A 26,079-nucleotide genomic window follows, 5' to 3' on the forward strand; every position below is an offset into this window, starting at 1 on the left:
ATGTCATTCATCCCCGGTTCAAACAGGGCGAGACGGGGTGGAGCTCCATTTTCCCCCAATCCACTGCCATCCCTATTATGGGTCTGTCTAACCCCAGTTTCTCTGTCAAAAAAAAAAAGATTAAGTTGTTAAATTATATTAAAATAATATCCATACGTGTTAGCCTCTGATCGTGTGACCAAAGGATACACAGCCAAAATGGGGTGTCCGTAAAACATATAGATTAAGGTGTAGGGACGTCGTGTTAAACATAGATCTTATAGATCTTTGTTTTATTTTTTAAGCATATTGTGTTACAATTCCCTAACTGCACCGCCATGCATTTTGATATTTGATCAGTTATTGCCCTCACCTGGCATTATAACTCAACATCCTTCATTATTATCATCCTTTGTGCCAAACACAACCACAACCCCCTCTCCATTATCTAGGGGTGCAAATGGATCTTCTAGTCTGAATGCAGTTCATTATTTTTGGATATATTATTAGTTTTTTAAATCACAAATGTGTTTTCTGATCAGATTCAGACTTATATGGGTGCGCACTTTCAGATTGATTCTCAAATTCTGTTCAGTATTTTATGTTGAATCTATGTTAGGATCCGGATCAAAATTTAGCCGTGTGCATTTTCCATGTAAAAATTCATGTTTTCAGCATATTCTTACCACATCTTGAATGAAATTTTTGTTTTGGATTGAAATCTACTGCATTGAGTCCATTCCAATTCTAGGGATTTGGGCATACTGCCTAAAATTCGAATCTGGATCAACTATGATGCAGACTATATTCAATCCGTTTACACCCTTACCATATCAACCATTCATTCCCTACTCTATCTCACGTGCATAGCACGTGCACCCCACTATTGGCTCCTATTACATGTTTTATAAACCATTCTGCACTTTAGTGAAAAGTGGTCCCCATCATAAGCTGGGGTTCAATTTTAAAATGGAGGATCCATATCTGGTGTGTCCACATACGTGATCAGACATATGCAAAGTACTACGCATTCAAAGTGCCGGTGTGGGGCTCAATGTGTCAGGTTTAGATCCATTATCGTACCAACCCGAATACCGTTGGTAAGGTTTGGAATGCCCCTGCTTTATGCCAGTATCCAGTAATCTTTGATCAGGTCCAGTAAGACCCCCAACTGGATCTGATCTCTTTTAGACTCTACTGACCCATATCCAAATCCAAATTTGGGTCGGATAACGCTGGTTCCAACCAACCAAGCCAAATTCAGTCATAACTATGTAACAAATAACAACGATATTTTTGAAAAATATTGCAACATATTCGATATATGACCTATTTTAATAATGTTACATTTTTTGTGGTGGTCGTGGTAATAACTCGATAAAAAAAATTATAACATTTTTATATTATTTACGTTTTATTTAATGCATATATTATTATATTTTTATATATAATGTTACTCTCCTGACAGAAAAAGTATCTTCAATATATCGCGATTTTTGTTAATGAAACGTCGAATACAAACCAGATCCTACCCGCTTACATCCGAACCGCGGAACCAGATCCGAATAATACGGATTTCGATATATCAGGATCCGACCCGTTTGGGTCCACCGATCTCCGTAACGAACGTGGGAGGGTTCACCATCTCTGTTGTGAAACCAATGAATCGTCTCTCTCACAGAACTTCTGCTTCCTTTTGATTCTGCTTCTCATGGCGGTTGGTCTCTGCACGAATTTTCCATCACCATCGTTTTTTCTTGGTGAGTAGAGACGCAAGTCTGTTGTGGAAGGCATTTTTGAGAGGAACCCAATTGGGAAAAAGTGGGGAAAGAATGGAGTTTCTTAGAGTTGGATTTCTTTTTTGTCCTGTCTGCCCTTTTCTGGAAATTTGGTTTCCTTTCTTCTTTTATCAGTTCATACGTCGGTGATCTTAGATTGATCCTAAGAGAAAGCCCCAACTTGTTTTCTTGATTTTGCCATCTTTTTACTTCTTATTGGATCACATCCTGGGCATGGAAATACTTGATCTTTGGAGGTTTATTGGTTTTTTTATGGTCGTGTGTCCGAATTTCTTGAATATCCATTTTCCATAATTATCCAAGAATCAAGGATCTTGACCATTTCATGGTTTTCTGCATGATCCACTTCTCTTATTTTTTCCCTTTCAATTTTATCGTTTTTATTATTAAAAATGTTTGGAGATTCTTGATAGTGTATTTCTTTTGCCTTTCTGATTGCGTTTTCAGGTGGAAGCGGCTCATCCCATTGTCAATATTGCCACTCAGAGGGTGTGTACTGTTCAATGGCAACTGGGTCAGTGAGTGCTTGGACTAAATCCCCTTATGAAAACCAGAGAAGTATTCGTAGGAACTGTAGAAGGATTTCTGATCATTGTAGCATAAGGTATAGAGTTATGATTTGTTCTCTTTGCTATCTTTTTAATACTCCATGTTGAATGTAGCAGTTGTTTCTTTGAGTGGGACGCTAGGATTTTTAGCATATCCATTTAATTCCATTTGGTGAAAGTTGGCCATAAATCCGTGCTTATTCATTTGGTGGTAGCTAATAATTGTTTTAAATGATCTTATGAATCCCAGTTGAAAATTGTACATGATGAAGATGCAGTTGATAAAGTTACAAAACTCTGAAGCCTTGGCCAACTTCATGGAAAAGGATGAACAGTTGAACACACGACTGTAGCTTCCGGGTCCTATGAAGGGCATGATCTGCCTCTCCAGTGCAGTGATCCGAAAATATCATGATAAATGCTGTGCACACTGCTATGTCGCACGGATACAACATTTTGGCTCTCGTGTCGTGTTCCCTTTTATACATCATATTGAAAACTTCATTAGAATGGCCATATCCCCCTATATGCAGCCGTATCCATGTGACATAGGTGCACTGATAGCTAACTAAGAAAACTTTATTGACATGGATTGGTTCCTTCATACATTTATCTTTTCTAAAAATCATTTCTCATTAGGCACGAGCTCACCTGGTATTAAAATCTTGAAGAATCGTCTGTCTTCGCTTGAACATAGACTCATCAAAGCAATCACTTGAGTAAAAGCAGAAGCTACATTGTCATCAGGACGACAATCCGGACTGCTCAAGGAAACAAGTCATATTTCATGTTAATTACAGGGAATAATTTCTTTCAATATTGTTATTTGAAGTTTTTAATTTGGATGATGGGCTCTATGTATAACGTGTTGGAGGTAGAGATGCATCTAGGGAACTTCTGCTATCAAGGACATTAAGCAATATAAATCGTTCCCTGTATTTGGCATGTATACGGCTGTATGTATCTTTTTTTCTCTTGCTCTATGGCTAAGGTTGAATACCTACTTGATTGCTAAAGAAGCTTTTTGTTTTCCATTGCTCAGCAAAGATGGCTCTACATCTCAGCTTCTTATATTAGATAGTTCAAGTGCATATTTGATGTTTATATTTCATGGAATATGGTTGTATACATCATCATCATTGTCATCATCATTGTTGTCATTATAAGGCATGTCTTCAGCTATGGTTACATTCATTGTTCGACTAGGGTTTGAATGAAAGACAGAATAAGGTAATGCATGCCACTAAGTGACTTTACTGAAATTGCATGATACGGCACTGCAGTCATTCTTCTGCGTGTCCATTCTTTATCAAGTGTGTTAGGCACATGATACAAAGATTATAATAAGCTTAGTTCTATTATTTACTTCTTTTTTGTTGATTTATGCTTGTTCCCCTAATAAGATTGATTTTTCAAGCTCATTATACTTGTAGATCTTGACTTGTTGGAAAATGAAAATGCCTTTTCTCATTATACTGTGCAGTGAAATTCTCAATAAATCTGCCTTATGAAAAGCTACTAGAGAACTTAAATGGGTGGTCAGAAGCTGTGAATCAGAGATTTATTGTTTCCCTTTCTGCACCAGCAACTTTCCTTTTCTAATATCTCATTGGAACTTTCATTAAGAAGTGTGATTTTCATGATCTATTTTTGTGAAAAAACTGATGATATGTGGGTGCTTTGTTTTAGCATTGTACTTTTAGCTTGTATTATTGACTTATGTCTTAACCAAAGGTTCTTTATTACCCAGCTTCAGATGCAAAAATCCATTATATGGTGGAACCCTGTCTCACTTCATGTCACCAGAACATGATATGTCTCTTTCAAAAGTGTGGGTTGCTGCAGATTACTCAGATTCTGTACCTGATGCCTCTAACTATGGGAGAGATATAGGCTACCATCCTCTTGAAGAACTGAAAGACCACAAAAGGAAGGACAAGATGCTTACAGATGCTGAAATAGCTAGAACTGCTGTTGAGGTAAATATTCAACCTGGATGAATGTTATCACATATTTATGATTGAAGCTTCATTTTTATGTACTCAGCAGTTTATGATTGTGGTTGTAGGCTAATAACAGGGCATTGTTGGTATTTCCCGGCATGGTTCACCGTGAGCCACATGGCCATGCCTCATGGGCTGAATATCAATATGTAATTGATGATTATGGAGGTCTGGTTGCACAATATAAATGAATAAATTCAAACGAACACATTCTCACATCTGCACACACACACACATAAGTATCACTGTTAACTGATTTTTTTTTCGTTTGCAGATATGTACTTTGAAATTTATGATGATGAAAACATGATGCAAGATCATGAAGCTAGCAATCCTGTGGTAAGTACCATATCTGTTCTTACAAAGCTGCTATTTTAAACTTTCGAAAAGAAACATAAGCTTGATCACATTTTACATCTTAATTTATTGATTCTTTTCATTCAGAATGTTTTGATTGGCCTGGATGTGCCAATTTATAAAGCTAATAGGAGATTGATCAATGATCATTATGAATCCCTGGATACTGGGAGTGTTGATGAAATATATTTTGAAGATGATGATCATGAAGAGGTTTGGAAACTGTTTTTCACGTCTTTCCTCTTATGCTGCAGCACTTGATTGGTTTTCAGGAAGCATACTTATCTACACCTTTTCTTTGCAGATTGATGAGATCAATATATCAGGGTCTTCAACTGAGTGGGGATACCCAGATACCATGCACTGGGTTCATCCAATGTATTTTGCAAGACATCTGACGAAGGTGTGATTTTTATGATTGACCATGTTAATTAATAGACACCGGGCTACTGTGCTTAATTTAGATTTTTTTTCTCATGGTTAAGTACCACAAAATCAAAGAAAAATCCATGAAGATTAAGTCAGATAAGGAGCCAAACTACAAAAGCCAATCTAATTTGGTTGCAACCTGATCTTAAAACAAGCACACATTAGCATCTCTATGAGGATCTGAAGATGGATAGCATGCTAGACCATCTCAATGTCTCTAAAATACTTTTTATTCCTGTTCCACCACAGTGATCATCGAGTCTTGCCCATAAAGCATTAAGTAGCTTGTGGGATGTCCAAGCCCTTCCATAGAGATCCATCTTTCAGCCGAACAGTGGTGAGTGGTGCATCATAGACTTATATTATAAAATCCGTGATTTTTATGAATTTTCCATGATTATTGATAAGTAAAAGTGGAATTTTTGCCCCAAATATGGTTTGCAATTTTAATTGATATTTAAATTGCATTTAATTTTTTTGACATTTAATTGTTGATTTTAATTAAATTGGCATTTAATTGCTAATTGTAATTGGATTAACATGTAGTTAGAGTTATATGTAAATTGGGATTTAATTTTAAACTTAGATGGTATTTAAATTATAATTTATAATTAATTTGCATTTTTTTAAAATTAATTAGGGTTTTTAATAACCATTAAAAATATTAAATTGGGTCTAAGTAGTAGTATTGGACCTAGATGGGGACCCAAGTGTGGGTCGACCCATGAGGATTGGGTTGGATCCACTTTGGAGGAGACCCAAGTGGGAGGGCGCATAATCCTAGTAGAGCAAGTGGGAGGTTAGTGAAGCAAGTGGATCGGGGATCACTAATTAGGGCATCCCATGTGGAAAGGAAGCTTCTTCTCCTCTCCACTCTCTCTAGCCGCCACCACTATCCCCTCTAGTCTCTTCCAATTGTCGAGTTGCACACTCCTCTCTATGGTTCTGCCAAACCCTAACCCTAATTTTACCTATTTCTAGCCTCTCATCTCTCATCTCAATTTTATCTCATCTCTCAAGGCATATCCTTATTCACGATTTTGGAGCTCTCTCATTCCTCCCTCACACTCACGTTTTGAAGAAGGAAGCCCTCCCTCACTCATCTCTCCCTCATTGGCGTTTTGGAGAACAATGAGCTCTCCCACACTCAGAGTCGATTTTGAAGAAGGAGCTCTCCCACTCTTAATTTCGGTTTTGGAGTAGAAGCTCACACTCTCTCTCATTTTTGGTTTGGAGAAGGAGCTCTCCCTCATTCCTCACTTACACGGTTTTTAGAGGTCTCATTCACGAATTTATAGGAGGAGGCTCTCTCTTTCACAAAATTTGAGAATTCTCTCTTGGTTTTCTTGAGAATTCAATTTCTACAAATAAGAGGTAGGGAATACTCTTACCTTTTATGATTGTAGAGTTCTAAAGCATGCTAAATTTGGATTCTAAATGCATGTTAGAATTATGTTTTTGTATAAATCTAAGTTTTAATTGCACGTTAGACTGATAATTCATGAAAATTAGAATCGATTTATGTGTAGTAATTGAGGTTTTCCCCAAATTTTGATTCTATATGCATGTTAGAATTAAGGATTATGCTAATTCTAATTTAAAATAATATTAGAATGATGTTTCATGAAAATTGGAATTAATTTATGTGTTAAGAATTGAGGCTTTTCTCAAATTCGAATTCTAGGGATTGTTTTAATCTGAATTTTAAATGCATATTGGAATATTGTTTCATAAAAATTAGAATTAATTCATGTATTAGAATTGGGTTTTTTTTTCTGAAATTCGGATTCTATATGCATGTTAGAATTATGGATTATGTTAGTCCGAATTTTAAATGTATATTGGAATGATGTTTCATGAAAATTAGAATTAATTCATGTGTTAGAATTGGGGTTTTCCTCAAATTTGAATTGTATATACATGTTAGAGTCATGTTCTATGTAAATTTGAATTTATACATGCATTAGAAAGGTATTTCTGTGCAAATATGAATTTATACATGCATTATAAATGTGTTTCTATGCAATTATGAATTTATATATATATTAGAAATGAGTTTCTATGCAAATCTGAATTTATACATGCATTAGAAATGTGTTTCTATCCAAATTTGAATTTATACATGCATTAAAAATGTATTTTTATGCATAACTGAATTTATACATTGGTTATAATCATGTTGTTATGCAAATATGAAATTAATTGGGCATTGAAATAATGTTCCATGCACGTATGAAATTAACCATGTTTTTGGAATTATAATTATGCAAATTTGAAATTAACATGGTGTTTAATTTCAGATTTGATATGCATTTGTGCACCAAAATTTTGGATTTAAGAGTGTGCTTGTATGTGCCGAAATTTCAGATTTGATAATATACATGCTTGCAAAGAAATTTCAGATTTGATAGAATGCATGTGAATGATAAAAAAATCAATTTTGATAATGTACTTATGTGCACAAAAATTTCAGATTTGATATAATGCATGTGAGTGATTAAATTTCATATTTGAGTTGGTACTCATATGCACAAAATTTTTATATTTGAATTGGTGTTCATGTGCACATAAATTTTAGATTTGAGTTGATATTCATGTGCACAAAATTTTCAGATTTGAATTGGTATTCATGTGCATATAAATTTCAGATTTAAGTTGGTGCTCATATGCATAAAATTTTCAGATTTGAATTGGTGTTTATGTGCACATAAATTTCAGATTTGAGTTGGTGCTCATATCAACAAAATTTTCAGATTTGAGTTGGTGCTCATATCAACAAAATTTTCAGATTTGAATTGATGCCCATGTATATATAAATTTCATATTTGAGTTGGTGCATGTATGTACAAAATTTTCATATTTTAATTGGTGCTCATGTGCACAAATTTCATATTTGAGTTGATGCTAATGTGCACAAAATTTTCAAATTTGAATTGGTGCTCATGTGCACATAAATTTTAGATTTGAGTTGGTATTCATATATACAAAATTTTCATATTTGAATTGTTGTTCATGTACACGTAAATTTCAGATTTGAGTTGGTGCTCTTATGCACAGAATTTTCAAATTTTAATTGGTGCTCATGTGTATAAATTTCAGATTTGAGTTGGTATTCATGTGCACGAAATTTTTATATTTGAAAATGTGCTCATGTGCATATAAATTTCATATTTGAATTTGTACTTGTATGCAAAAAAAATTATGAATTTATATGGTGCTCATATGCACAGAAATGTTTAAATTTGTGGTGGTGTAATGCTTATGTGCACATAAAATCTGATTTGTTGTATGTGAATTGTGTCATGATTATATGCACAGAAAATCTGATTTTATATATGTAAATCGTGTCATGCTTATGTGCATTGAAAATCTATTTTAATGCTATGTGATTTGTGTCATGTTGAGGTGCACAAAAAATCAAATTTGATGCTTATGTTGATGCTATGTTTAGATATTATCATGATAATGTTAAGCATGATGTTTATATGCTACATGATATGTTGAGATGCAACATGATGCTATATAATTACTATAAAGTATGAAATACATGTGTGCACATGTGATGCTCATGAATGAACTTGGGTTCATAGGAACGAATGTAGCTCAGTATTGCACGTATGCATGTGTGACATATAATTATATGGTACTGTAAGTCATGAAAAACATGCATGTACAATGCTCATAAATGAGTTTGAGTTCTAAGGAAGCAATGAGGTGCAATATTGCACACATATATGTATGACATATAATTTTATTATACTTAAGGCATGAAAAAATATGCATTTAAAATGCTCATGATTGAGCTTGGGTTCAAAGGAACCAATGTGTTGCAAACTTGCACATATACGTGTGGCATGTGATTATATTGTACTGTAAGGCATGTGAAAAACATGTATGTACGTTATTTCACTCTAGAACGAGCAAGGGGATTGATGAGAATCCATGGGGTGAAATTAGTGCACCAAATTATAAAAATAAATACATGCACACGTAATTTGATGATCGCCTTCACCAGCGAATGCTCACTTGGGCTGAAGGCGCCAGAGCAAGCATGAATAGGTTGGGATCAAGTTAAACCTAAGAACAATACATAACTAAAGGTTACCCTGGAGGGGTACTTGGGCTATTTAGCCCTGAATTGCCTAATAAAATAAGACACATGTAATGAAATAAATATGACTCCTAGTAATGAACATGGCCTAAGGATCCGTTTATTTTCAGGCTTACCTTGGAGAGGGTAGGTGGTACAACCCCTGTGTGATCTCATTATTAACGTTTTTGTGAGAGTGAGGAATCTCACATGGTCTCCAGTCCTTGAGGGTATAGGAGATCGGGCTAGCAATGTGTCCTAGGTGGTAGATTCATACTTTCTGCAGAAGTTCAGGGTGCATCCTAATTGTTGCTAGCTACTGCGGGATACCTCCCGGTTACAGACCTTCTGCTTTGGATATCGAACAGTTAAACACACGAGAAATGAAAATATATAAAATAACAAATACCCGTTGTGGTCTCTTCTGTCTCGGCGGATTCACGAGTACCCGATGTGAGTGTTAAGCAAGAAAAACAAAGACCTGGTATTTGATCACAACTAATTTGTATTGAAAGCATGCCCGAATTGTGTAACACATAATTATGGATATTTGCATGATGTTGCATGACATGGAATGACAATATGAAATTGGTAAGAGATCCATGCATGAGATTACGAATTAGTTTAGTCAAAACTGTGTTATCATGCTTATGTTTGAACTTGGAAGCATGCAATTGATAGTCGTATATCCTGATTATGTACTTTGATGTATCATGCTTATCTCGATGAAATGCATGTATCCTGAATGATTAATGGTTTATGTATGCTTAGATCTATGCAACATGCAATGTTATTGTACCTACCAGACTCGATGAGTCTGACCTTATATAAATCATTTAGGTGATAAGTAGTTGTTGTACGAGCGATGGCAGAATGCGACGGTGGTGCCAAGAACCACACTTTTTAGGGTCCTGGGAAGACTATACTTAGATTTTTACTAAGTCATTAAAATTGTTTATTTTAATTCGATGTAATAGGATTATGTTGTTTAAATTTAGAATTAAACAATATGTTTGTTTAGATGATGATTTGAATTTATGACTTATGAGTCATATGTTATGTTTTGAATTCAGATTCTTTTAGTGGAACCAAATTACGAAGTGGAAGTGGACCCAAGTCCAAAGAATTAGGATCCAGTCCCACGATGTGTTAAAAATAACTTTGACCCGCCCAAGATTCGTAACCAAAGGCTAAATAGAAATATTTCATTGTATTTTGATGTTTTGTATTGGGTAGTCTATTTTTTGAACTAAATTCTATAGAGCTATTAAATGTTTGCACTTGCACACAAGCTGATTCCCTAGAGCTTAGTTCAGTAAAACAATACCTTATATGGACTTGTCCTTGCTCGTCTTTTTTTCGAACATGGTTCTAAAGAGCTATTAAATGCTAGTGCTTGCGCACAAACTGACTCCTTAGAGCGTAGTTCGATTAAGATAATGCCATAGATAAGACCTCACATTAAATTGTGCATTAAAAAAAATGGCCAAAATTTTTGGTTAAAATTTTGGGGCGTTACCAGTGTTGTGAAAAGCGTTGAGGCGTAGCGAGGCGCTCAACCAAAAACCGAGGCGAGGCATAAGCCTTGAGGCGTAAAGCGTAAGCCTCAAAAAATTTTTTTGAAAACTTTTAAAAAATTATAAAAAAATATCTAAAAATACAAATAAATAAAGAAATGCGTTATTGATGAAATTGACAACCAATAAGAAATAGAAAATGTCAAATAAGTACTAAAAAATATAAGATTAACATATAAAAGTAACTAAAACCTGATTACATAACTAAAAAATATATGAGATTAGCCTACAAAAGTTAAAATATATGGGATTAACCTATAAAAGTTAAAATATATGAGATTATTCTAAAAAATATGAGATTAACATATAAAAGTAACTAAAAAATTGATTACATAACTGGAAAATATATGAGATTAACTAAAAGAAATTAAAATATATGAGATTATTCTAAAAAATATGAGATTAACGTATAAAACCTAACATCAAACCATGACAGTATATCATACACCTAACATCAAACCATGGCAGTAGAAGTAAATTTAGCCACAAACAACTTAGTTATTGTATTGTGGAATAATTAAAGATTGATAAAATTGATTAAATACTTAGTATCAAGAGCATTTACATTATTATGCCATAAAATAAGTTTGTTTGCATGTGCACACAGTGTTCTGGCCAATGAATGGAAACTCTAAATAAAGTAAAGTAAAAGGGTAAAGAAGACATGAGAGGGATCCCCAACATGAAAAGAGATCTGATATTTTTTTATGACATAAGAAGCGAACCAATACAATTAGCCAGAATCCTATATATTCCCAAACCTATACCATGTGCTTGAAGTTAGACTATTGGATTTGATTCCTGAATTAGTTATACTTGTCAAATTATGTGTTGAAAACTACGTTTCTATAAGCTAAGTAACCAGTGAAACTATGGTTCTCTTTACTGATCCAACTGTGATTTGCATCTTTTTATGAGACAGCGTGCAAAATACAACACTCCCAGTGTGGATGCTATTGAGAAAGCAAGAACAGTTCAACTGTTACAGTTGTATAAACTGCAGTGAAACAACCGTGACACTTTCATTAACGTGACACCCTTTTCTAAGATCTAGTTATTTAACTAATCCTAGGGATGATGTTTCTATATATATACCTATATATCCATTATTTTTGTAGAATAAGATTTAAGTCTGAGCAGAAAATTGGCCTATTGTTGGCCCATCTTTAAATTCTTGTATAATAGTCTACTACACTTCTAATCTTACTAAAAGTGAATCTAACTTATTGCTTATGACTTGAATAGTAAATTCCAGGACAAACTAATTAAAGTTGAACGATTAAACCTATACAAAGATTCTCACAAAGCACATATGAACAGACACACCACAGGGAGCACTTTGGAGTGGAGATAATAATAGATCGATAAGAGAATCCTGGTATTAATTCTGTGTAAAAAGGTGAATGTGGATATGATGAACATATAAGTGATCACTTTATTGAAGGGGAAAAGTGGGCATGAAAATCAATTATATAATTTCCTTCTTACATAGGCATGTATCTATGGATTATATATAGAGAGATTCAGATGGCATATGCTAGCTGTTGGAGAGTATAATTTGCTAATGACATAGGATAAAGTTAATTACCCACTTAGTTCTTAATTTCATAAGGGGGTTTACTGTTTTCATACAACTTGCAAAAGATTGGTGTTTGAGTTGGACTCCCACTGCATAAAAGTTAGAAAAAGTTGGAGAGAAAATTCAATAGGACAAAACCAGTGTTATTAAAAGCCTCACCTTGAGGCGCGTACGCCTCACCTTGAGGCGCGCCTCGCTCTGAGGCGTACGCCTCAAGGCGTATGAGGCGTGCGCCTCAGGGCTTTTGCGCCTTATGCCTGCGCCTCAAGGCACAAAGCCCCTCGCCTTGAGGCGAGGCGCGCTTTTTGCGCCTTGAGGCGCGTTTTTAATAACACTGGGCGTTACTTAGTTGGCTTCTAGAATCTCATGTTAAAATATGCATCTTCTTTACAAGGTGCTGTTTCTTAATTTTCAAATCATTTGAAGGTTTAATTCTTGGTGACATGCCAAGGGCATGCCATAGGGTCTGGACAAGACATCTATTGGTCTAAGAATGCTGGACAGCATGGTTTAGCCAAGAACAAGTGGGCCTCTATTTTCTAAAGGATGCATCCTTTGAATCATATGTGATGTATATATTGGATATGCCAACTAAGTCTAGCCATTTCTTAATTCTTCATCTAAGTGCCCACCCACATCTGAATCTCCATGTTGTTGATGACTTTGATGAGTTCATTGGTGCAGCAAAACAGTGACAATAAATGCAAAATGGATTACAAGCGGAAGAAGATCAATCACATCAACGTTTAGGTTTCAATCTAAAACTCAAAGAGGCATTTAATTACCTTGGAGCTCAAATTTGACTGGAGGAGTTCGAGGTGGAACCTACATGTGATCTAAGGTAGCACAAACTCCCAATCTCAAATCCACACAAAATCTAGATTTGGGATATTAAGAAGACCTCAAATTCTTGGATTTGTGATCCTTAAAAGGCTATAGCCTATAGCATGGCTTTTCTTTGTTACGCTAAAAAGTGGAAAGGACATTGGTGTTATGATCCATCTTGTGATAGTTGTTTGTCTCTCATTACGTTTAGTTTTCTAAGAATGAATGCTATTTCAAGTCTAAGGAGACTATGTAATAGTATATCTGATTATTTTGTTTAAAAATGATTATGAGAATATCGTTGCTGACGTTGAGTTTGAATTGGACATTAATTTGGGCAGTCAAGAATCCTCCTTTGGAGGTCAACTAGTTTAGTGTTCTATGGGTAATGGTAGATATTCTCAATTGGCTTTGGATATATATGTGCACAATGATAATTCTTTGTACAGGTAGCACTCCCATCTGATCCTTGAGTGACTGATTATAATTCATCCAGTACTTAACACTTTATTAGAATCTTACTTCCTCCAAGTCGTTTTGTAATTTATGACTCTTTTGTAACTAAATATAAATCTTATTTTGTTGTTCTTCACTTTTTCTTTAATCCTATGTTATACTAGGAACACGTCATATCTATGGAACTTATGCACTTTAAAGAGTGACAAAATGGGAGATTCAAATGCTTCCTTTGAGAAAGAAAACAATTGGAGTAGATGGGTTTTGAAGGTAAAGACAAAATCTGATAGGACTGTTACAAGGACAAACTTGTAATGAAAGGATTTGCTCAAAAGTATGGAACTGATCTCGAAGGGATCTTCATTCATGTGGCTTGAATGACTATTATTAGAGCACTCATTATAGTTGCATATGTTAAAAAGTGTCCATTGTATCAATTGGACATTAAAAAGGTGTCTCAAAATAGATTTCCATTAAGAAGTATACATGGATCTACCACTTGGTGCCATTGTATCAAATGCATTTTTGAATGGAAATATGCATGGTTCCCCACCACTTGGTTTGAAAGTCCCTTGTGGTTTTATCTTGCACTTTTGCAAAGCATCAAATGGGCTCAAGCAAGCTCTTCAAACATAGCAAGATACATTCGATGATACCCATGTTCAGGGTTGGACTTAGATTATGTTATATTGACATTGCCATGTTTGTCAGATCATTTCCTATGATGTACTGTAATCTTCTCTAGTGATGAGATGACTATGTCTGAAAGTGACAAGGTATTAGATACATCAAAAATCAACTTTAAGTATGATTTGAGATGACTAACTTGAGATTTCTTTGACACTTTCTTGGGACAGGAATTGGTTATTTGTCATGATGATATTTCCTTTCACACTTGAAATTTACATCTGCTATTATTTTAGATCATGCATTTCTAATGAAAAAATTATTTATGCCTGAGAATTTTTAAATGCAAAAAATAGGAGTTTCAGATAGTTTTTTATTGGTTGATCTCACTCCATACGATCAGTTAGTGGGACTGCATACTTGACAGTCACTCACAACTTGATGTCTCGTGCGGTATATGTTAGTTGATTTTAGCATACTTAACTGCTATGCTTTATATATTGTGATACACTAAAAATTCTATCTCTGGATTGCTTTTCTTCTCTTCACCCTTTCTCAATATCTGTGCTTGCACAATTGTTAATTTGGGATGTAACAAATAAACATTCCACTATAGGATATTGTGTGTTCTTGGGATTCCCTCATCTCATGAAGATGTAAGAAGAGAAAGGAAGGGTATTTTTTTCTCCGCTGAAACTAAATGCAATGCAATGGCCTGCATACTAACTGAGAATTAGTATATTTGAGACCTTTTTCTATGGGTATGGGTGTCTTCTTGCCTCAATGCTCACCATTATTTTGAGATGATAAGGGTGCTATTTATATTGTTAGTAATCATACATTTCAAGAGCACACAAAGCATAGCGAATTGGATTGTCACTACATTATGTGCAAAATGAATATCTTAATGGTGTTATTTCATTGACTTACATTTGCTACAAGCTACAACTCGCAAATTTCTTTACAAAGTCTTGATCATCATCGAGATTTCACTTTCTGCTTCAACTGCAAAACCCAGGATTTTCAAAAAAAGAAAAAAAAAGAAAGGGGTCGGACTCAGGTCGGGTCTGGACCCGACCCGGACCCGAACGGGATACCCCCCCGGTGCTTACTTAAAGCAAGCGTGGGGTAGGGTTTCTCATTCGAGAAACCCTCCCCCTCTCTCTGTGTTGCCCTCCTCCCCCGCACAGCCTCTCCCTCTCTCCTCTCCCGTCCAAGCACCGACAGGCTGCCGTCGACCACCGCCGTCGGCGACCTTGTGCCACCGTTGCTCGACCCTCCCTTTTCTCTCCCGTTTCCCGGCCACCTAGCGCCGATAGCCCCTGACATTCCTTTCTCCCTCCCGCTCGTCGTATTTCGACAGCCGACGCCAACACCACCCGTACGCCATCTCCCAACGCCGACGATCCTCAGGTAACCCCCCTCTCCCTGTGTCTTCTTCTTTTTCTTCTACTTCTTCGACTTCTCTGACTATGTGCGGCAGATGGGAGGGCGCCACTGCCCTCCCCCTCGCTTGCTCTGGGTCGGGCTCAGGCAAGCCCACCCCCATTGCTTTCTCTCTCTTCTCGTTTGACAGGGGAGGGGCTCGGCCCCCTCCCTGTTTTTTCTCCCTTTTGGCACCGACTGGAGGGCATTGGCCCTCCGACCTCCCTTTTCTCCCCCACCCCAGCCCCGGGCTCTGCTGGCTCTGACTGGGCTCGACTTGGTTGTCGAGCCCACCCCAGCGCTTGGGTTTGGGCTGGGCTCGGCCAGGTTGTCGAGCCCACCCCTGACTCCCCTTCCCTTGTTTCTTCTCCCTGAGATCGGCAGGCATTCGCCCTGCCTCCCCGCACCTGGTCAGACAGGGGCTTCGCCCCTACCGTCCGATTTCTCCGGCATATGGGCAGGGGCGACGCCCCTGCCGCCTGCAGGCAGGGGCTTAGACCTTGTCCCTCTTTTTTCACGGCAGACAGGGGTGTGCCCCCTGTCTCTGCACCTTCCCCCCCCCTCTTCGGACCTCGTCAGGTAGGGGCTTCGCCCCTGCCTTCTCTTAGTTGCTCAGGCAGAGGCGAGGCCCCTGTCGTTTGGACCCTCAGACAAGCGCAAAGCCCCTTCCATCATCTTGGTCACGCCGATTGGGGTAAGGCCCCTCTTGCCCCTGCCGCCCTTAGTTTTCTGGTAGGGGCCTCACCCCTGCCGCTTTTTCTGCAGCAGTTCGGCTGGGGCGTGTCCCCTGCCCCTGCTCCTTTCTACAGGACAGGCAACGGGCAGGGACATAGCCCCTGCCCCTTCCCTTCCTTTTTGAATCGACAGGCGTCCCTGCCCTTTCTTCTTTTATTTTACTTTTTGCGTACTAATATGTTGTACCTTTGCAGATTGCACAATGGAGCACACTTGCACCTCGTGGCCCGAGCCCATCCTCACTTACGCTCGCAGCTGTACGCAAAACAGCAACCCCCCAAGGTAGGGGCAAGTTATGCAAAAAGCACTATGAACGAACAAAATGCTAAAATAAATGAAGGATAATTAAAAAAATGGAAAAGAAATGAAGGACATGTATATATGTATACGTATAAGTATATACGTGCATTTTTACCTCAAGGACACGGTTTCACAATCCTTATCTTATTGATTTTTCTGCAATTCCTTTCTGTTGCCGTCGTGCTTTATGTGCCCAGGCTTACTTTCTGTATTTATTTTTTCTCACATTCTGTCTTTACATTTCTATCGTCGTCACGCTTGATGTGCACAGGCTTATTTTCTGCTTTTACTTCTATCTTTACTTTTCTGCATTTACTTGACTCTTGTCGCCACGCTTTATGTGTCAAAGCTTTTTTTCCTTTTTCTGTCTTTGTTTTTCTGTATTTTGTTTTCCGCCGCGCTTTATGCGCCTAGGCTTTACTCTTGAGTCTTCTCCTGCTTATATTTACGTTCCTGCTTGTACTTTTTGTCTTACCTTTTGTTCTCGCTGCATGATATTCGTTAGACGATGCTATTATGTTTTTGTGTTCGGTTACTACTGTTTTGAGCTGCTACACATGATACGAGGATTTTCCTCTTGCGATTCTTCTAGGGCAAACCTTGCAAGGGTATGCGAACACACATACTAATGTTCGTTCTTTTCGACAAAATGCGAAATTGGGTACTGGTGCCTCGATCTTGAGAAAATGTTTTCCTATGGGGATTTTGGATTTTTCTCGCGAGTACAGACATGCACGGACTTGCAATCTCTGAGGTGGCGTACTTTTGAGTAACCCTTATCTACCATCGTAGTCGTACCTTTGGACAGGGACGATGAGTTGCACTACGATAAGTAGCTCGTGAGGTCGATGAAACCTCACATCATGCAATGGGCACAAATGTTGAAATTTACAAAATGGTGACTATGCACCTTCACAGGCTAGATGCTCGAGTGGGTCTAATGAACCAGAGCATGTAGAACGGGGTAGCGGTTAAGAAATCTCCATCGTGCCCGTTCACCACGGTTCATCAAGAGAGATGATGGATGGTACAAAAACTCTAATGGACAGGCCATTAATGGCTATTACGGGCAAAAGACTCGGCTTTCTCAGTCATCGGAGTTAGGGGAAAATGGGCTACAAAAGGTAGCTTCAGGCACTTCTGCAGAAGTTGGATGCATCATTTGAACGAGTGGCCTTTGGGGAATCCTCTCTTGGTCACTGACGATCCCCTTAGGAGCAGACTCAGTCAGCTATCCGAGTTATCAAAAATATATGACATAATTAACCCCCGGATCAGTCTCGTCTGTTTCTACGTTTCGCGTATGTGCGTACTTACAGTCCAACTAATATCGAAACTAAAGATATCTTGCTCACATTATTAAATGTTGTGCACTTTTAAGTTTCATGAACTGCTTACTGTGTTGGCTCATATCTTGGGTTGGTTATATGCTGACACAGTCGGCTGGGACAGAACAACGTGTTGTCCAGTCCCAGCCGACACAGTCGGCTGGGGCTGAGTGCCTGTCAAAAAAGAAGAAGAAGAAGGGAATATGTTTCTTTTTAAAAGGGCTTGATAGTTTTTCTACGGGACAGGACAGACTGCTGTCTAGTCCTTGTAATAAAATAATATATATATATATATATACACATATATATATATATATGTGTATATATATATATATATTTTGTACTATAGCAGGGCCTGGCAGGCATGGAGCCTGTCAGACCCAGCCGAACCAGGAGTCGGCTGGGCAAAGTTTTGTAGGCTGAATCTGAGTTTCAGCCGACTGGGTTCGGTTGGGCAGAATCTGAGTTTCAGCCGACTGGGATCGGCTGGGCTCAGTTTGGTTAGATTTAAATAAAAAAAAATTAGTTTTGTTTGGCAGACGGCCCAGCCGATTCAGGTTCGGTTGGGCAGGCTCAAGCCTGCCAGGACCCTGCTGACTTGGGTTCGGCTGGGCAGGTGTAGGAGCCTGTCAGGTCCAGCCGACCTGGGTTCGGCTGGGCATGTGTGTGCAGTCTTATAGGCCCACCATACTCTGTTCGGTTGAGCATGCTTTATATATATATATATATATATATATATATATATATATATATATATATACATGAAGAAGGTTTTTGCTGGTTTAAATAATCAGATTTTTTGCTTATGATAACATGCAATTATGTACATGTTATTTCTTGATTTATGCATGTAAAACATTCAGATTTCCATATACATGCATTGGATTCCTTTATATATGTGGTGATGCAGATTTACATGACCAATGCTTAGGTTCATGCATAATCAAATGTTCAGAATTTGTGTAGCTGAGGTTCAGATTTGTACATGATAAATATTCTAATCTTGCATAGTAATTCCTTTGTTTTGAGTTTGATGGAAGTTCAGTTTGGCGCACTCATTTTCAGATTTCCTCGTAATGAAGGATTAGACTTCACGCATGTAAAAAAATTTGGTTTTGCATGCTTATGATTGATTGATTATGCATGATCAATATTTTCAATGCAATGTTCCTCACATATGCATGTTGTGGGCATGTGCAAATCCTGAAAGTGATGTTGTTTTACACGTGCATATTCGCATATTAAGCATGAGATGTAAAATTTGTTATTCATGTACATTCTTGTTTAGTATGTATGAATGTGTTTTTGGAAGCATGTTAAATGAAAGCATAAGTAGCATGCTCACAATGTTTTTTGCATTAGATGCAGGTGGTTAAAAGTGGATCACCGCAGGCCATATGGGCCTTGAACAGGAGATGCTTCATGTTTAGCTTTTTCTTATGCATCGCAAAAATCAATTTAATGTTATTAAACAAATTGCAATCCAACTTTGATTACTTCTCGGCACTCATGGACATCCAGCGCTGTCAGGATCGCATACTTCGAAATCAAGCCTCGTTGCAGCAGACTCTTCAAACTCAACAACCGGATCTAGACGCCCCTACACATCAAACCTCTCCACCTTCGGAGTAAACTTATTTTTTTGGACTGTACTAACTGAACTTTATTCGGTTTGTAATAACTTTACATTATTTTTGTCTGTAATAAACTCTACTTACTCTGATCCCTTCCTTTTTGTCCATGACAAAGGGGGAGAGAAAACCTGTCTCCATTATTGGAGAAAAATACTCGTATTTAACATTTTTCAATATTATTATGATAAGTATTATTTCTATGCATAATGTCTTTTTGACAGGGGGAGCATATTTTGTCATCATCAAAAAGGGGGAGAATGTTGAGAAACTCTGTTTTGATGTCACATAATATGATACACTGTCTTATTTGATTTCATATGATATGATAATATGTCTTCTTGAAAAATGTTATATTATGACTGGATATGCTTTGCCATATATCTAACGAGTATTTGATGCAAGGATATCTCACTCAAAAAGGATGGAGACCTCATGTTCAAGTACAACTATGGTGCAATCATACTCCTTGAAGAAAAAGCTTGTTGAGCCATGCACTCCTAAAGACCATCTAAAGAGATCGGCTACCTCAAGTTGAAGATTCTTTTCTTCTTTAGAGTCATATGTAACAGAACCTTCAGAAGCATGCATATTGCATATTACATACTCACTCATAAAAGCTATCTCATAAAAGTATACGATAGTTTCAAAAAGCTCCTTTTTGAAAACAAATAATTGTATCTTCTTACAACCCTTTATGAAAAAGGTATTTTGACATGATTTCAAAATGTAATAATTGTACCTTATATCATATACAAGACAACTTGAAAAGTAATGATTTTAAAAGTAGGAAAAAGACAAAACATGAAATCGGCTACACAAGGAAAACAAATATAATATGTTTTGAAAAGACTCTAGTTACCTTCTTTAAAGAAATGATTTCAAATATAGGAAAAAGACAAAACATGAAATCGGCTACACAAAGAAAACAAACATAATATGTTTTTAAAAAAGACTCTAGTTACCTTTTCACAAAACCATAGAATGTCGACTTACTTAAAGTCATCATTCTCTTTATATAGCATTAAATACCTCCTGTAAGAAATCTTTGTTAATATCCATCTCAAGAATGTCGACTTTCTTAAAGCCTTCATTCTCTCTGTAGACTTTGAAAAATACAACATAAAGAAAACACTTGACATGACTATGTACAAATAAATATCTCAAAGCATTTATTGTACTTACACTCATTTAAAGTAAAGAAGTACTTATGTACCTCAAATCATTAATTAGAATAAAGACAAAACTACATAATAGCCTACAATCCAACGTTCAATGTACTATTGTAAGAAATAAACTTTTTACATAAAATATATAATACCTAAACTATTACAGCGACTACTGTACCCCATATTTTACTTTTATGGAAAGAAGACTTTTTCAAACATCCACGAATTTGGTTTTTGAAATGACATGACATTTCACATCTCAAAAAAGGCTATGATTTCAAAAAGACAACGACTAGTTTTTTAAAGCTATATAAACACACTCAAATGAACTATTCAAACAAGGGAATGGAATAGACAAGTGAGCTTACAACGAGAAAAATACCTATTCGATATTTGAAAGAGAGCCTAGAAAAAGAAAGAGAAAAGAAAGAGAAAAAGTCAAAAATAACTCTTTGACAAAGAGTATCTTCTGAGTGACAAACAAAACATTCTTAGAATCCTTCATTCGTGCATTCATATCATCCTGAAGGTTCTACAGGAAGTATTGTAACTTTCTGTTATTCACTGTATTCCTTCTTTGTTGAAAGAAGTAGACCTCTGAGAAAGAGGGTGTTGCCCTTCTCTGTTGAGAGAAGAAGACCTCTGTGTAAGAGGGTGTTGTCCTTCTCTGTTGAGAGAAGAAGACCTCTGTGGAAGAGGGTGTGCCCCTTCTCTGTTGAGAGAAGAAGACCTCTGAGGAAGAGGGTGTTGTACTATTTATCCGGTGACTCGGATGTTATAGTGGAAAGCTCAAGTGGTTTGCTTGGGGACTGGATGTAGGTCAGGGTTTTGACCGAACCAGTATAAATCCTGTGTTTATTGTGTTGTGCCTTATTGCTTTATTTTTTATTATATCAACTTGCATCGTATTTCACTATTCACCCCCCCTCTAGTGGAATTTCAACGATGACCTCTCAACAGACATAGACAATGCTTGGTATGATGCTGGTTGCAACATATAGAGATGCAGGACGTCCCGTGGCATGCTTGTAATATTTTATTTTTTGTGTGATTGGCTAAAATCTTCTTATATACTATGTATTTGTGATTTAATCAATGTATTACGGGTAAAATAGTAAAATATTTGAGAGGTCAAATTGCCTCCTCAACAAAACATAATATGATATTGCAAAAGAAATTGATTGGGACTCTTACTGTAAAACCCGAGATTTTTTCTTGATAATTAAAGTGAATAAATGATGAATTATTGGTGTATTTATGACTATAATTGTGAATTCTTGATTTCGATTAATTATGAACTTTTGTCTCAAATTATGAAGATTATTTCAAAAATAATTGAAAAAGTTAAAATGTGGACTAAACATGAAAGTAAATGTTTTAGATTATGGATTTAGATTTGGATATAATCTTATTGGATTGAACCCATAGCGTCGAATGCTCTGAATAACATCATTATCGTTTTGACAGAAATTTTGGCCGATCAGTGGATCACCTATTAAATCGGAGTTGACCCTGATGTTTCTCATTGCGAGGGCATCAAAATCGACTATCTACGTGCCCAAATTGGTGTTGATTTGAGTGTTTTATCATCGACCGAAGTTCATGCCTAATTATAAGTCAAAAATTACCGTTTTTCGACATCGACTAAATTTTATTGTCAATCTATATGCGTATGATTAAATATAACACTACCACGATGATCTATATTTCAAGGGCTATCAAATCAACTATTTAAACGTCGGATTCCGATAAGTCTTTGGGTCTGTAGGCTAACATATCACTAGAGCCTAAGCCGGAGTAAGAAATTCTCGCTTTTCTTTTATAGCTTAAGTAATTTTGAAATCTAATGAATTAAGACCCATAATTTATTTACTTCTTTTATTAATAAATAAAATTAATAGATATTAACTTCTTATATTAGAGATGAGACTCTTGTCTAAGCCTATTTATAAATAGAGGCCCTTATAAGAAGGATTAACAATGTTAGTTCTCTCTCCCTCTCCTATTCTCATTAGAGTTCTCTAATTTCTCTTTCTCTTCCATCTTCTTCTTTCTTCTTTCTTGGACTTTTTCCAGCAGTTATTGAAGCTCTTCTAAGGTGCTAATAAGGAGAGCGAAGGCCGATCTACAGTTGAAAACTCGATTAAGGTATATACATCAATCGCGTAGACACCGATTTTTTTCAAACGCATGAAATATGCGTGGGACGATTTTCAGATCTGAACCAATAATGGATCAGACCTTGAAACACCTCTCTAAGGTTGATTTTCAATCTAGAGAATATGTTTTGATAGATTTATGTTATTAAAGAATAGAAAAAGAAAAACGGTTTTTTAAACGGGATGATTTACGGGCTTGTAAAGAAAAAAAAATGATTTGGGGATAGGTTCTTTAATATTTTTGTTAGATCTTATTGTTCTAATATGATTAATATGTTAATCTTAGTTTATATTGATGAAATATAGGTTTTATATGATATAAAAATTTGTTATATGCTTGAATCCATGTTCTTGTATGCGAAAGATCGTTTTAATGAAGGTTTTGGCAAAAATGTTTTTAGGGTTTTGTTGTTTTTGATAAAGAAAGTTTATATAAAACCAATAACAATATGATGGATTATTTCATGTTTAGCATGATTAAACTTCATGTTAATGTATAAAGAATCCATGCTTTCATTGATTAGGGTTTATTATGATTCTTGCATAGATGAAACATTATTCGAGCTATTTCTTGATGGTTTTACGATTCTCAGATGATGTATGTTATTTGTTTTAGTAATATTAACATGGATCCGAGCAAATAATTATTGTATGATGATATAAACATGATTAGAGCATCAAAAAGTCATGATTGTATGGATCTTTACCTTTAATCTTGTTATTTCTTGATGGATTTTGCATGATTTTGGATCTTAGTTTTCTGCTCTCGTTTTTTATCTCGACCTGTTTCAGAAAAAAACCAATAACTCATTGAAAACGAAGTCAATAAATTAAAATAAAAATACTGGAGTGTTCTACACATCCAGGGCTTGAATTTAGACTCTTGCATCGCTTTGTTTGGAACAGTAGTGAGAATGAAATGTCCTTTGCAATAGAGCACTAGTTTTTTGCCCTGTCTGCAGGACTGTTCCGACCCACGATTTTGTTGGTTTTAAATACCTAATAAAAACTGATCAAAATAAATTGAAAAAAATTTGGGAGAAAGGTAATAAGTATAAGAAGATCTTGTAAAAAGAGTTTTGTAAAGAATTTTCAAACCAGGATAAATTTTTGCAGATGACAGGATCTGGTTTATATTTTTCCTTAACATGGTTTAATCTAGGAATTTTTGTGATTTTTGTACAACGAATTTTTAAAATCTGTTTCTTGAACTGTTTCCGCAACACATAAGGGCATTACCAGTAAAATTGGAAAGGTGTAATTTGGTCTCTGAAATTTTTGGTGGGTTTTCCAAAAATGGGTTAACAGGGATCTGAATTTACACATGAGGCCTTGTATGATATCTTGAATGTATTTTATATTATGCAGCATGGTTATGGATGTTATCTTGAAATTTGAGCTGATATGTATGCAAGTTGAATGTATTCCATGTTACCCTTGTTTTATAATCATTCATATGACATGCATGTTGATGAACATTAAATATTATAAGGCATGGTCAATGTAAAGTGAATTGCTACACATGTTGCTTGTTTAAGCATGATCATGAATTGCCTCTAGTTGTAGCTTTTATTTATTCATGTGATCATATGACATGGTGATAATGATGTTTGATATGGGCATGTGTGTGGGGCTCAATGTGAGCAAGTGTTCGGTGAAACCTATGGGTGCTTGTGGTGCACTAGAGACAAAAAATATATCCATGCACATAATCACATAATTGCCTCATGGAGGCCGGACTCACAGTGTAAACTGTGAGATGTGGATGGATAAAAAACAAACTTGCTTATGGAATCTTCAGTGGGAGATTGGGCTGGTGAACCCGGGTGTGTATGCGGTGTGCACATGTGATTTAATTTATTATCGTAACAATTAGATAATACCCATGACCTATTCGAAACAGGTCCTTTGGACTAGGGCCCACTTTGGAGAAAGTGGTGGTACACATGATCAGGGGACCGTTGTTTTTGTTTTGGAGAGCGGTGGCATCTCTTGGTCCCCTGTCTCCAGTCGTAGGGGGCCCGGACTAGTCGTAGGTGGTAGGTTTAAAATCTCTGCAGAGTAGGAATCGATTCCGCGCTGGACCACTGGGAGTTCTGTCGGTTACGAACCGTTTCAGTGGGACCTCGAGGTGAGGTTGCAGATTCTTTCAGTTCAATGAGGTTAATAAAATACATGGCATAATATACCCCTCATTGGTTTGGATGAATCGAAGTTAGGAACTTGAGAGTGTACCTTCGGGCATGAGAAAAAGTGACACATAAGAAATCAGAATGAAATCATTGTATTATTTTAGTTTGTGTATAAAATTATTATTTCATTGGCATGATATATTCTAGCATGTTTATCTGGTAATATGAATGCAAACATGATTAGTTATGTAATTGTAATTTATGCTTAATTCTGATATTGTGATGTCACATAACTTTGATGATTTTTTAAAATGTGTCAATGCCTATTTATATGATTAGAATATTTGTGTTCACGTGTTTGGTGATTATCTACTGAGGCTATGAACTTATGCTTCTATTTTTAATATTTCAGGTAATAAATAGGTTGATGGGTGATGACCGTGGGCTCGAGATGATGCCAAGAGGGTCACCGTTCTTTATGGCTTCGAGGGGACTTAATATTTTGATATTTATTTACTTAAGTCCTGTCAACTTTGATAAAGTTTGAGACTAGTATTTGATTTATTAAATGCATGGTTTGATTTAATTATTCTAGTTTCATACGTGTGTTGTGTCTGTAACCCGCCCAAGGCTTGAACCGTATTTTAAAAGAGTTTCCGTTGTATTTATTGAAAAGTAATAATTTAAGGATTTTGTCATTTGAATGCTTTAATTTCGAACTTGGTTCTACGGAGTTATTAAACGCTGGTGCATGCACAAGCTGACTTCTTAGAGCTAAATTCGGTTAAGGCAAGACCAACGATGAAATACTGGATTTAATAATTTCTTATATGTAATGGTTTAATTGGATTTTTTTACGGCGGTTCTGTTAAAATATAGTATGTGTATGGATCTGGATCCAGATCTATACGCACGTTAAATAGAACACGCA

The 26,079-nt window shown here is 36.4% G+C and overlaps 1 protein-coding gene across 1 annotated transcript in view; it reads left to right on the forward strand.

Annotated features, from left to right (window-relative positions):
• Window positions 1–1,633: 1,633 nt before the first annotated feature.
• LOC149843156 (Pentatricopeptide repeat (PPR) superfamily protein) overlaps window positions 1,634–26,079 on the forward strand; it is a 51,801-nt gene continuing 27,355 nt past the window's right edge. The window contains exons 1-7 of the mRNA XM_089999623.1: window positions 1,634–1,739; window positions 2,226–2,382; window positions 4,077–4,305; window positions 4,395–4,497; window positions 4,604–4,668; window positions 4,774–4,899; window positions 4,991–5,089. Coding sequence (XP_089855749.1) covers window positions 1,691–1,739; window positions 2,226–2,382; window positions 4,077–4,305; window positions 4,395–4,497; window positions 4,604–4,668; window positions 4,774–4,899; window positions 4,991–5,089 — 828 coding nt within the window. The 5' untranslated portion in view covers window positions 1,634–1,690. The remainder of the gene's footprint in view (window positions 1,740–2,225; window positions 2,383–4,076; window positions 4,306–4,394; window positions 4,498–4,603; window positions 4,669–4,773; window positions 4,900–4,990; window positions 5,090–26,079) is intronic.

The sequence above is a fragment of the Nuphar pumila genome, chromosome 3 (genome assembly GCF_984573655.1).
Source record: "Nuphar pumila chromosome 3, dmNupPumi1.hap1.1, whole genome shotgun sequence".
NCBI lineage: Eukaryota > Viridiplantae > Streptophyta > Magnoliopsida > Nymphaeales > Nymphaeaceae > Nuphar > Nuphar pumila.